The sequence below is a fragment of the Molothrus aeneus genome, chromosome 18 (assembly GCF_037042795.1).
Source record: "Molothrus aeneus isolate 106 chromosome 18, BPBGC_Maene_1.0, whole genome shotgun sequence".
NCBI classification, from domain to species: domain Eukaryota; kingdom Metazoa; phylum Chordata; class Aves; order Passeriformes; family Icteridae; genus Molothrus; species Molothrus aeneus.
The window spans coordinates 6,080,107-6,094,195 of NC_089663.1; the positions used below are offsets into that span (position 1 = coordinate 6,080,107).

Below are 14,089 nucleotides of genomic sequence, written 5' to 3' on the forward strand. Positions count from 1 at the left end.
GGGCAAAGGTGGGATGAGGGAAGTGTGTGCTTCTGCCTGCCTGAACCTTCTCTTTCCACTGTCTTTTCTCTTCTTTGTATTTCTGCCTAAGTGAGACATCAAAATTTAACTAAAATTTAATGTGTAAAAAATGCACTTTTTCAAGAATCATTCAATATTGTTTCCATTATCTCATTGGGGTGCAAGGGAACCAGGTGCTCTTAAGACTCCTAAGGTGAATTTATTGCATTGAAGGAGATGCTGTCGGTGTCCAACACTCTTTGTAGCGTGTCAGGTCTACAGAAACTGGAACCTGAGTGACAGACTGGGCACGGGCACAGCGGTCCGTGTCACTGGAACAGAGCAGATACAATTTGTGTGCGTGTTCTCTTAGAGAGGTTTGGGGATTCATGTTCTGTGCACGTGTGTGGCTGAAGGAGGGGGGCATCTGTGCACCGTACGGCACTGTACCAGCGCTTCCCGCGGCACAGCTTTGCACACGGGCTTCCGAAGGAAGGGGTGGCCGTGCGTTGTGCCCATGTCCTTGTGCCGGGCACCGCGAGTGACCCGAGCTGCGGCCGTGCCCAGCCCCGGGCCCAGCCCGACCCCGTCGCCGGGAACACGGGGGGTCGCGCCGCCCTGCGCCGCCAGGGGGCGCTGGAGCGCGCGGGCGCCAGCCCCGGGAAGGGTCTGAGTGTGAGTGCCTCTGTGTGTGTGTATATATATATATATATACATAAATATATATATACATAAATATAAATAAATACACATATATATAAATATGTGTGTGTGTCCGTGTATACGTGTACCTGTATGAGTGTGTATATATATGTGTGTGTGGGTATATGTGTGCAAATGTGTGTGTCCATGTGTGTGTGTACATATATGTCTCTGTGTGTGTCCGTGTGTCCGCACATGTGCCTCTGTGTGTGTGTGTGTCCTGTGTCCGCACATGTGCCTCTGTGTGTGTGTCCGTGTGTCCGCACATGTGCCTCTGTGTGTGTGTATGGTGTGTATGTCTGTGGGTCCCGCGCCCGCCCGCGCCGCCGCAGCCCTGCGGAGCCGCCCGCGCCTTCCGGCGCCGTGACCCGGCAGTGACGCGGCCATGGCCGCCCGCTGAGGCGCGGAGCGCGGCCGAGCCGGCGGAGCGGGGCGGGCGGCGGCTCCTCGGCGTTGGCGCTGTGTGCTCGGCGCTCGGGTGGAAGCGGCTGCGGCCGTGCCCCTCGGCCCGGGGCTGCGGGTGCCGCCGTGCCCCGGAGCGGGCGGGCTGAGCCGCGCTCCGTCCCCTCAGGCGCGGGAGCCGCCGCCCCCCAGCTCCGCCGGGCCGTCCCCGCGGCTCCGCGCCGAAGCGGCCGAAGATGAGGACCGTGCTCATGGTGGCGGAGAAGCCGTCCCTGGCGCAGTCCATCGCCAAGATCCTCTCCAGAGGTAGGGGAGGCGGGCGGGTGCCCGTGCCCGGTGCTGAGCCGGCGGCACCGGGAGCTCTCCCGGCACGGCCGGGGCACGGGGATGTGTGCGAGCTGCCGGGGTTGCTGTCAGTGCTGTGAGGGTGAGAAACGCCCTGGGCAGCGGCTTGGTTGTCTTGGAGCCGGAGCCTCCTAGGAACGGTGGCTTCGGACAGGTTCATAAAAGAACGGGATATCCCATCACGTTCAGATTTGTATGGATCCCTGTTTAATCCAAGAATAAAGGAATCTAGTTTCAATATTTTGTGTAGCTCTAGAGTGCCTTAGAGGATACGGTGTCTGGAAAGTGCCAATCAAGTAGCAAGTTGGTGTTCTGAGATTTTTGAAGTTAAAGTTTCGTAAATCTGGAAAATAAATTGATTGTAAGTGTGCAATCTAGAAAACTAGCTGTATTTTTATAAGGTATCATGGTGGGAGGGAAAGGCTGGTGGAGATAATGGATAGTTTAATTTGAAGATGAAATATACTTTAAGAAAGCCCTGAATTGATACTTAATGAAATAAAGTTTGATCAATGAGTAGCTTAAGATCTAAGGAAAGGGGGATGTAATTTCACACAAAACAATTTGTTTCACTAGCTGGGTTTTTTTTTACCTCATTAATATTTGTGATCCTGTTTTCACAGGGAACATGTCCTCTCGAAAGGGACTCAACGGTGCCTGCTCTGTGCACGAGTACACTGGGTCCTTCATAGGACAGAGTGCCCACTTCAAGATGACATCGGTGTGTGGTCACGTCATGACTTTGGATTTCATAGGTATTTGCCTGCTCATCAGATGTTTTAACTAATATGGCTTGTAGAGCTGCCAGGTCCTTCAGAAAAAGCTAAGAGGTTCCTTGGTATACAGTAAAGCAAGATGTGTTAGTGTAGAAAATTTTCCATATAAATTTTGAAAGCCAAGTGTTTTGCAAAGTAAAGCTGTTTGTTTTATAAATATTTCTTCAGAGCTCCACTTAATATACTTTTGCTTTTCAGGAAAATACAACAGCTGGGACAAAGTGGATCCAGCAGAACTTTTTAGCAAAGCTCCCACAGAAAAGAAAGAAGCTAATCCCAAACTGACCATGGTGAAGTTTTTACAGGTATTCTTTCTTATGAGTAGTATTTAGAGTTATCATTTTCTATGTTCCTAAATAAGAATTCCTCTAGGGAGTAGCTCTTTGCCACAGTTAGATCTGTTTAATTAACGTAGTAGAAATAATTTATTTTTTTGCTTGTTCTTACACTGTCGGAAATCTTTGTTAAATTCACTTTTCCCATTGCCTTCTGAGTTTTTTGACAGTTCATATCCTGCTTCTCAGAATTGGAGCATTGGATGCAAGCTTAGCTTTAACAGCCAGTGCAAGGCACAGCTTATAAATGCCTTCTTTAAAATAAGTCTGTGTTGGTTACTGCTCACACTTCACACACCTGCTGAAACCAGAAAAAGAAATATATAGGTAGGGAGGGGGGAGGTGTTTTATTGAGCTGTTGAAGAACTGTGCTAATTTTCCTCACAGGTGGAGGGAAGAGGCTGTGATTGTATTGTCTTGTGGTTGGATTGTGATAAGGAAGGAGAAAACATCTGTTTTGAAGTAAGGTTTCCATTTTTTAAGACTCACAATACCATAATATATGCCTGACAAGACTATTAATGCATTATTTTATGAGTATACAGTAAAATTCAAACTAAAGTTGAATGAAGTTTTTAAGGCATAGAGGGCCTTGGTGGAAAAACTCACATGCTTTGAACTCTGTAAGATATCGGTTAAAAAGTATAAATAAATTTCAGAGGTGTTGCTCATCTCAGAAGAACAATAAGGCCTCTTAAATGTTAAAGCATTCCTGTGCTTCAAGAACTGGTCTTATTCCACAGCTGGAGTAGTTATTTTTATGTCCTTATAAAACTTCATCTCTGTTATCTTTTGTTTATTAAGCAGTTAGATGCCTTAGAGCACAGAAGCTGCTTGCAAGTGTAGGCATACTGCAGAAATTTGGCCTCTGCACGTAAAGCATAGAACAAAAATTTTGCTAAGATTTTTTTAACATCCTATTCCCAGAAGTCTACATGAAGAGCATTTGTTTGGAGATTTTCTTTAGAGTAAAGAAACACATTTTATGAAGTGATTGTTGTAAGTTCTTTACATACCCCTGTATCATTACTTGTGCCTTAGCAATGAGTAGAATAAACCCAGATAGACACTGGTACATATTCACCAAAAGGTGCTGCATCTGCACTGGTAAATGTCTTTGCCCTTAGCCAAAAATACTGATTTGCTCCCAGCAGTTGCTGTATAGTAAACAAACCCTTCAGTTTTGTTAATTCTTCATATGCTTTTGAGCGGATGGACAAATACTGCTCTGGCGTATCAGCTAATGCATTGGCATGACATCTTGCTGACTTAAAAAAGTAGTGACACAGAAACAAATATTTTCTGGAGAGTGGTTCTTTTATCTTTAGAGAGAAAGCCTTTATCTTTCAAATTCTCTTTAAGTATGCTTCTGATTTTCCTTAGGTTCTTGATGCTGTTCTTCCTGTCATGAACAAGCCTCGTGGCACGGAGCGGACGATTTACAGAGCTAAATTCAGTTCCATCACCGATACCGACATCTGCAACGCCATGAATCACCTGGGAGAGCCCAACCGCAACGAGGCCCTGTCCGTGGATGCCCGCCAGGAGCTGGACCTGAGGATTGGCTGTGCCTTCACAAGGTGACAGCACAGCCTGCAGACAAAGCCTGCAGGTTTTGGAAAGGTTCAGGAGTGGCTCTGTGCCCTCGTGTTTTAACCCCAGCCCAGCCCCACACAGCCACTCACTGGGGTGGAGGAGAATTCTGGATGGGTAGAAGTAGGAAAAGTCAGAGAGAAAGACAGTTTAATAGGTAAACAAAAGCTGCACAAGCAAAGCAAAATGAGGAATTAATTCACCACTTCTCAGGGGCAGGGAGTTGTTCAGCCATCCCCAGGAAAGCTAGGCTCCATCACCCATTATGTTTACTTGGGAAAACAAATACCATCACCTCAAGTGTTCCCCCCCTTCCTCCTTGTTCCCCTAGCTTTATATGCTGACCATGATGTCATATGATCTGGAATATTCCTTTGGTTATTCAGCTGGGATCAGCTGTCCTGCCTGTGTGCCCTCCCAGCTCCTTGTGAGGCAAAACTATTATGTCTTAATTAGCTGTAATTTCTTGGAATGCTTTTTTTCCTAATGCCTGGGTGATTTTATAGATTTCACATATTTTGTGCATGTATGATAACAAAAACTTCTGCTTTTCATGGGAATGAGAATATTAATGTGTACATTTCTCATTTGTTTTTTCCCCCTTGCCTTTCTCTTAGGTTCCAGACTAAGTATTTTCAGGGAAAATATGGGAATTTAGACAGCTCCCTTATCTCCTTTGGGCCATGTCAGACCCCAACACTTGGATTCTGTGTTGAGAGGCATGACAAAATCCAGTCATTTAAGCCTGAGACTTACTGGGTGTTGCAAGCTAAAGTAAGTTTTACAGTACTTGATTTTACAAAAGAAATGCATTTGTATTTTGTTCGTTCATAATTTCTTAGCTGCTGACAAGAATTCACAATGCCTATAGTTTACTCATGTGTTCTCATTCTGTTCACATGTGTGTCACCACTCTCAAGAACAGATTCCAGGATGTCAGTTTTGCATTAGAGTGCTTATTGTCTGCTGCTTATAAGAGTTCTTCAGTGCTAATCATCTAAGCTTAGATTCTGCCAAAAAAACTACTTAAAATGGTGCTCTTTTGTTCCCTGGGGTCCTTGGACTGACTGTTGTTAATTTGAATCCAGGAATTAATTAGCCTGCCAACAAACATTGGCATTGCTGAGTATTGGAATTTTAAAGCAAATAAAATGCTCATTGTGTTAATTGGCAATTGAGTCCTCAGAGTACTTTGGCAGCTTAGAGTGGTTTTACAGCCTCGCTGCTGTCCAGGCTCTGGGAGCAAACCAACAGGGTTTTATGGTTTGTGATCACGAGGATTTTTAAGCAAATGAGGGATTCGTGGTAAAAAGTTGCCATTTTTGGATTTTAAAAGTAAAAAAAAGGTGAAATCTAGCATCTGCTGTCATCTGTTATTATGTGTCTTGTGTGTCATGCTAGGAAACACTTGGTGCTGTTTACAGAGGGGTTTGTGCTCTCTCATGTTGGTCACTTCATACTAATTTTTGTACATGGGGCTGAAAACATGACCTAGTTACAGTTTAATACAAAAGATTGAAATCAAAATGGTAAACCTTGAATTTCTGCCTATTTCAGTCTTTACTGTTCCCAGCACTAAACAAGAACAGTATTTCAGTTCAGTCAGGAATAGTTCTGGTCATTCCCAGACCCCAGAACTCCAAGTGCTCCGTCCTTCACAAAAGCCCCCCCAAAAAAGAGTAAAATTACATGTTTGAGCACTGGTGTCCTGGGGTGGGTTTGTCCTAAACTTGTCCTAACAAATCCTCTATGTCCTCGGATTTGCTTGCTGGACTCTTGTTGGCAATATGCATTCTCACACTTGTAGGAGTAAAGTTGATGGGAATTATATTTTTTTTTTGTCCAATAGGTGAACCCTGAAAAAGAAAGTTCTCTCACTTTGGATTGGGATAGAGTGAGGGTGTTTGATCGTGAGGTTGCTCAAATGTTCCTGAACATAACAAAGATGGCAAAAGAAGCAAAGGTAAGAATATTTACCAAGTGCCAGTAGATCCATATTTCATTGAAAGGAAATACAATTTAATATTTCATTTGCTGTGTATTGAGGCTATTGGTTGTTTTTTTAAAGAGTGTAGAATATCTATATTTTGGTTTTTATTTCGTTCAGCTTTATGTAAATGAGAGTAAAAGGCAAGAGATTTTTTTATTGTAGATTGTACTGTGCTGGTGTGGTCATCTCAGCAGAAGCCTCTACTTAGTATTGACTTTGGGAATGCTCATCACTCATGATAGGAACTCTTCATTACTAAACCTGCTAGGAAATACTGTTCAGATGTCTCCAAGCAGACCTCTTATTTCCCATGAGACATTGAATAAATTGGAATTTAATTATGTGTAGGGCAATATTCCTGCAGTTAAATATTTAATTATGTGAATGGTACAGTCTTTATAGCCAATTAACTTATACTCTGCTCTGTTCAATACTTGTTTGACACTGTGTTTGGATTTAAGTGCTTTAGACATCAAGGTTCAAAGACTGCTTGAAGCTTTTAAAAATCTACATTCTTATAGTTAGGACTGTTGCTTGGAATGAGCACTAAATCCTTGTAGCACTGAAAGTAGGAGCTGCTGAGGTAAGTGGGAGTAAGGACAGCAATAAGCTGCCTTGCTATGTTCCCAGTTAGTTACAGACCTGATCTAGTCCTGGCACAAAGGGACTTTCAGACTTTAATTTTAGAACTAGATAAAATTATCTCCAGTCAGATTTTCTGAAGTAAAAATATACTGGTGGTTACTGTTTTAAGAGAACAAAGCAGATATTATAAGAATAGACAATGGTAGATATGATACATATTTATAGACATTATTAAAATTATGCATTTATCAAATGTCAGAAGTTTTACTGTGAAAATGCTCTTTTCTAGGTGGAATCTGTAAGTAAAAAAGAGAAGGTGAAGCAGAGACCACTGGCTCTGAATACAGTAGAAATGCTCCGAGTGGCCAGTGCTGCTTTAGGTAGGTGCAAAAGTTCAGATTTTCACACTGTTTTAAAGCAAGTATTTTGGCTTCTCAAACAAAACAAATAATGCATCATTTTGGGCAGAGTCAATTTTAGAAAGCTGCTTGTCAAAAGTGAAATGTTTGACAAGATCAAGGTCAATCGTGTGGAAAGAACAAATCATAATTTATTTAAATACTTGGGTAAGGTGTACATCCAGGTGCAGCAAACCATAATCACAGGGATGTGGATATGATTTTTGTTTTCTCCTGTCCCTCTCAGGAATGGGTCCCCAACATGCCATGCAAATAGCAGAACGTCTGTACACTCAGGGCTATATCAGCTACCCTCGAACAGAAACTACCCATTACCCAGAAAACTTTGACCTGAAAGGATGTTTGAGACAACAAGCCAATAACCCTTACTGGGCAGAAACTGTGAGTACATGAAGCAAAAGCTGTACTATTATTCTCTAGTCTGTTTCAGACTAGATCTTGCTTGGTATTATGACCTGTAGGCCTTCAGGTCTCCTGTTGTATTGTTATGGATTTGATGTGAGTAATCCATTTCTTCCTTCACCCAGGTAAAAGTACTGCTATCAGAAGGCATCAATCGTCCAAGGAAAGGCCATGATGCAGGAGACCATCCTCCCATCACCCCAATGAGAGCTGCAACAGAAGCAGAATTAGGTACAGGCAAATTCAGTAGTATTGGGACACTGTGTGAGGAATTCAGTCCCTTGATATGTAAGGTGCCAGTTTCAAAATCACTGAGTTGCAACAAAAAGTAAAATTATTTGAATGGCAAGAAGTGAAGAGAGAGCAAACTTGATCCTCACTGAAACTTCTGGTGGCAGTGAAGTTCAGAGCTGCTCCAGCAATTGATCCTTGGGACTATAGTACTGCCAAGAAGAAGAAAACAACTTAATACCTACATTTCTAGGAGAAATTTGTCCCAGAATAGTAGCTCCCAAGTAGTGAAGTTTGATTGTATTTGGTGGCTGAGGTGTTGTTTCTCCCCAGGTGGAGATGGGTGGCGACTGTACGAGTACATCACTCGGCACTTCATTGCCACTGTCAGTGCTGACTGCAAGTACCTACAAACCACCATTTCCTTCAGTATTGGCCCTGAAAGATTTACCTGTGTTGGAAAGGTGGTAACTTCACCAGGTAAGACAAATCAGAAGAAAGTATTAGCTGCAGAATAATTTTTTTCCTCATTAATACACTGAATGGATATAAAAGTGAAGCTCTGGGGACAATTGCAATTGTGAAGACTTTTTTGAGCTCTCAAAACCAGAGACCAAATTTTATCCTAATTTTCATACTTCAGTTATGATGAAAAAAAGTTATTTTTCATGTAGTAGTCTCAAAGATTTAATGCCACATTTGCCAGTGTGAAGACCAGTCTTTTTACAAACAGTAAATGCCTTTTAGGGGATAAATTACACAAAGGCAGAAGTTTTTTCTTGGGCCTCTGTAAAAACAATACAGCAGAACTACTGAGACTTTTATGGTAAACTGGCAAGTTGTTTGTTTCTTTACTTACAGGGTTCACAGAAATTATGCCATGGCACAGCATCCCGTTAGAAGAGAGCCTTCCCCACTGTGAGAAAGGAGATCTTTTTCCAATTGGTGAAATAAAGTTGCTGGAAAAGCAAACCAGCCCTCCTGATTACCTGACAGAAGCAGAACTGATCACTCTGATGGAAAAGCATGGCATTGGTAGGAACTTGCATAATTTCCGTTGTTCTGCAGTACATCCACCAAGAGTGCAGAGTCTGAGTCACTCCTCTGCACTGTCTGTGTCAGTGATGAGCTCTCAGTGTTCATTTGGATATGTACAGTGATCATCTCTTTCCCTTTAAACCACCATGCCCATAGCTCCCCTCAGCAGATGGTAGATTGTTTCTTCCCCCACGTTCCTTTCCCTTTCTTATCCTTATTTTGAACAGTTTCTGGTTTCTGGCCAAACATTTCTGGCCAAAGCAGTATCCTTTCATAACTCATCCCTGTCACTTCTCTGTCAGAAAGAGCTGATGTGTGGAAGGAAGCCTCCTCATTCTTAGGAATGATTTCTTGTCTTCACAGCTTGCTTTAGCTTTGCTCTCTTCAGTAATCCTTCTGTATCTTATTATACAATCTACCACAATTCTACTTTCCTTTATCAGTCTGACTTGTTTCTTTTAATGGATTTTCATGAATTTGCCCTGTCAGAGCAAACACAGGCTCTTAATCTACTGTGTTTTTCCAGAGTAAATAACTGTGAGAATAGGTGTCTTCCCAATAGTAATTCCTTGGAAGAGATGAAAGGATTACGGTTAAACCGTATGTTTCAGACTTACCAGGATTGCAAAGGAACATCAGAGTTACTAGACAGGGAGAAGTTTTGCACTGGAAGTTGGGTAACAGTAAGAAGGTATCTGAATTTAAGCAGTCTTAGGAGCCCTGTAATTTGACATTAAACCAGAGAAGCCAGAAACAAGTCATTTGTTGAAGACTCTTTTTTGTTCAGGGTGGATATATTGTTTTTCCTTTGTGTGGCAGGAACTGATGCCAGTATTCCAGTCCACATTAACAACATTTGCCAGCGAAACTATGTCACAGTGGAGAGTGGTCGGAGACTAAAGCCTACAAACCTTGGCATTGTTCTGGTTCATGGTTATTACAAAATAGGTCAGTCAAATGCTCTTCCCTTTCCATCTTCTTCCCTTCCTTTCTCTTTACTATATCAAAGGCTGATGTCAATGTCTAAGTAACATTTCTGTCTCAAATAATGCTTATTTTGATGTCAGTTTATGTATGAATGGTTTCCTACCTCCATTTTTGACCTTTTATTGCTGCTGTCTCTGGTTTCCTGTTAGATGCAGAACTGGTTCTTCCTACAATCCGCAGTGCTGTAGAGAAGCAACTCAACTTAATAGCTCTGGGTAAAGCAAATTATCATCAGGTCTTGGAGCACACCCTTGACATTTTCAAAAGGAAATTTCACTATTTTGTGGATTCTATTGCAGGTAAAACTTTCTACATGTGAAGTTCCCTACAAGTACTTAGTTGTTGCATAGAAAATACTTATATATTAGGCTCCTTTCAGAGGTTTAGACTTTCTGAAAAGTTGTGACAGGACTGGAAGTTTCCAGTCAAATTAATTTGCTCTCCAAAGGGACTGAATCATGTCTCCAGAACTCTACTTCAAGTTTATTTTGTGCCTGTGCAGTGGTGAGTTTTTGAAAACTTGAGATTAGCTGAACCAGTATGTTTGTGCATGCTCAGTGCAAAATGCTTTATATTTGTCTTTGTAGACAAGGAGGAACATTGTGAGTAAAATATTTTCATTCTCACTTCTTCACAGGTCTAGAGGTGATGTTGTGCAAAGTTTCCTCTTAAGAACTAGAATTCTAATCTAAGTGTGATTATTCCTTTTGCAGGTATGGATGAACTGATGGAAGTGTCATTTTCACCCTTGGCTGCCACAGGCAAACCCCTTTCCCGCTGTGGTAAATGCCATCGATTCATGAAGTACATTCAGGTCAGTTTACCTCATACTTGGAACTGGAATTTCACTTGCTGGGGGGCATTGAGTATAAACTTCTTTTCTATTATTTAACTTCAGTTTAAATGTGGTCATCACGAGTTCCTTTCTAAAACAAAAAGGCTGATAGGGTTTTGCCTTGGGGAACAAAGCAGAGAGCAGCTCCAGCTGGGTTTACCACAAGTTTTAAGCTCTGTTGACCCTGCAGTTGCTCAGGAGATTTGTGTTCTGTTTCCAGGCCAAGCCGAGTCGCCTGCACTGCTCTCACTGTGATGACACCTACAGCCTCCCCCAGAATGGTACCATTAAACTCTACAAGGAGTTACGTTGTCCGCTGGATGACTTTGAGCTGGTGCTGTGGTCATCTGGATCCAGAGGAAAGAGCTATCCACTATGTCCATACTGTTACAACCATCCTCCCTTCAGGGACATGAAAAAAGGTAGGAGTTGTGCAAACATGCAGGTATCATCCTTACTTGAAATAGATTATATACAATCTATACAATATACTTTTTAGGAGTTTTAAAATCAGTGTTGCTTAGTATAAGGTGCTGTTCCCTTTAGGTTCTAGATACCGAAAATTCACGTTAAACTTACTGACCAAAATGTATTAGTTAACAAATTTTTGAAGGGTTTTTTTTCAGCATGCAGTGAAAGACACCAAGATACTGATGCCTTGAAAATTTGGGTAGTCTTGGATAGGAGTATAAACAAAGACCAGGTCTTGGGAATGTTCTGATAGAGATAAATGATGTGTTAAAAGCTGTTGAAGGATATAAGAAGAGGTAGACATTGCAGTTAGTTTAGTGACTGTGGGACTGAGACTTAAAGGAGTGCACTGAAGCTTTTCAGCATCTTTTTATTACCATCTTTTAATTAAAAATATCTTGGACTAACAGTGAGTAGTTCAAGTATAAAATAACATTTAGGCAGGAGCCATACATTTAATTGAAAATGTAATGAGTTTTCATCACTAATCTGTCTAAACTGCCTGTACTGTACAGTGGCAGTATATGGCAGTTCTGAAAACCATTATAGGAAAATTTTTCAGCAGGGGATTATTCTGAAACTGTGAAGAGGCAAGTTGCCATTTTGGGAGCAGTTCCATTCTTCAGTGATTTAGAAAATCTACAGTATACTCAAGTGTCTCTGGCTTCTGTGTCTCACTTCCTTCAAACTGGGTAGTGTGAGTAGTGAGATAAAGGGTGTGTGGTTTCACTCTTCTTCCCCAGGAATGGGCTGTAATGAGTGCACCCACCCCACGTGCCAGCATTCCCTTAGCATGCTTGGAATTGGGCAGTGTGTGGAGTGTGAGAATGGGGTTCTGGTGCTGGACTCGACCTCGGGCCCCAAGTGGAAGATGGCCTGCAACAAATGCAACGTGGTCGTGCACTTCTTCGAGAACGCCCACAAGGTGCGGGTGTCGCCCGAGACGTGCGACTTGTGTGAGGCGGCGCTCGTGGACGTGGATTTTAACAAAGCCAAATCTCCCCTGCCTGGTGATGAGACCCAGCACTCAGGCTGTGTGTTCTGTGACCCCGTGTTTCAGGACCTGGTGGAGCTGAAACACGCGGCCATGAGGCACCCCATGCACCGTGGGGGACAGGGCAAGAGGCAAGGGCGGGGAAGGGGCAAAGGCAGGAGACCTGGAGGAAGGCTCAACCCAAAGAAACCCAAGGACAAAATGGCAGCTCTGGCTGCTTACTTTGTATAATGGCTACACAACAGGAAAATAAACTTCTTATAAAAATGTGTTTCTCTTTGAGTTCATTTTTAAGGATCTTTGATGTTTCACTGCTTTCCTGTTCTTAGAACAGTTAAACACCTTAGGTTGCTCCCAAAACAAACTATTCTGGATGATCTGTCAGTAACTGAGTAAGCCTTTAAGCTTTTAATTGGGAATCATTGATACAATTAGAGCTCAAAAACAATAGGGAGACTCAAGAAGTCTGCTTGGACTGTTAACTGTGGCTAATAGAAAAGAAATGGAATGTGTCTCTTCTGACATTTCTGGGGCCTTTGTCAGCAATGCAAGTGCCAGGAATATAACAACTGATTAAAATCAGTGTTATGCTGGCATAGTCTTTAAGTGTGGCATGAGACTTGCTTCATCTGACTTTGAATCTTCAAAAATAATAAATGATTAGTAGCTGTCAGGTTTTTAAATTACATCTGCAATAGCAAGAGCACTGCTTTAAGTCTGTCACTCTGCTGCATAAGTGAATAATGCCAACAGACATACAAAGTGGAAATTATAAATGTGAAGGGGAATATCTGCCTTGAGCAGTGATTCCCAAATTATGGCCTGCACAGACAAGTTACTATCTCACAGTTAATGGGGCCCAGTGAAATGAGACCTCCTCCTGCTGCTGGAAGACAGATTGAGTATCCATGCTGGTTTATTCCTCTGTGGTCACACAGCAGATCATGTCTGACAAAGCACAGTTTGTCCTGTCTGTTCCTAGAATTGCCATTTCAGTGTTGGTTAGTTTTGGTGCCGAAAGCAGGGTGTCCTCATGCTTTGGTGTGGAGCTGTATCTAACCACTCCTGCACTGGGTGCCACATTGCTAAATCTCATTGTACAAATCTATAATACTCTCTCCTTTCCTTCCATGGGCTCATGGCTGAGCATGTCTGGTCATCTGCTCAAGTGCAGTTTGTGTCATCTATAGCCCCAAAATGGTTTCAGCACTAGTTGAGGTCATATGGGAGGAGCAAAGGCTGCTGCATTTCAACACAGAATGTGCAGAGAGTGACCTGACATGGGATTCATTGGCAACAGAGAGGAAAAACAAGTCCCTACAAAGGTAATTTACAACTCTGCTGTTTTAGTTGGCAAAGTGTGTGCATTTACTGAACCAGAGAACACAGCCCAAATACCACAGCACCAAGCCTGTTCCTCTGATCAAATGTTTGTTTATACACTTAGACCTCAAACAAGAACTATGTTTTACAGTACTGCTTAGAAGATCCAGCCATAGGTAGAAGTTTCTTTTTCTGTAATTCTTTTTAGTTCTTTCTGGTAAAAGCAGGCTGGAGCAAATAGCTTCTTTTCAGGGGAACTATGCCATTGTTTTAAAAATCAAGTTGATGTGGTGCCTCAGAGTCATAGGTCTTGGCATAAAGTACAACAGCTTCCAGGGTGCTTGTACTGATTCAGTTGTTCAAGTGCTCTTAGCTGTAGCCTGGTTTGTACACCAGGAGCTGCTCTGAACATACCTGTGTGCCAAGCTGGCTGCTGCTGCTGGCTGGGATTTCTGTAATGCTTGGAGATGATCCTGGAACTGTGGGAAACCTGTCATTGGTCATTTTCCATGGCTTCCCAGCTGGGTGGGAATGCTTTCCTCTTCCTCCAAGCATGGCTTTTACTTTGGTTATTTGCAGACAAACCTTTGCTTGTAAAATCTATTTGCACCCTTCCCATTTGCATGTCTCTCCATGTCTGGTTTGTCAGGGTGTGTAATTC

At 42.5% G+C, this 14,089-nt stretch overlaps 1 protein-coding gene across 1 annotated transcript; it reads left to right on the plus strand.

Moving 5' to 3' along the window:
• The first annotated feature begins 1,319 nt into the window (after window positions 1–1,319).
• Window positions 1,320–12,374, plus strand: TOP3B (DNA topoisomerase III beta). Its single transcript, XM_066562055.1, has 17 exons — window positions 1,320–1,410; window positions 2,073–2,204; window positions 2,424–2,530; window positions 2,948–3,022; window positions 3,944–4,140; window positions 4,771–4,927; window positions 6,003–6,116; window positions 7,018–7,108; window positions 7,374–7,528; window positions 7,675–7,780; window positions 8,114–8,260; window positions 8,642–8,815; window positions 9,638–9,766; window positions 9,955–10,104; window positions 10,519–10,619; window positions 10,861–11,062; window positions 11,855–12,374. The coding sequence occupies exons 1-17, from the start codon at window positions 1,341–1,343 to the stop codon at window positions 12,334–12,336; spliced, it is 2,589 nt and encodes an 862-aa protein (XP_066418152.1). The 5' UTR covers window positions 1,320–1,340; the 3' UTR covers window positions 12,337–12,374.
• The last annotated feature ends 1,715 nt before the right edge of the window (window positions 12,375–14,089 follow it).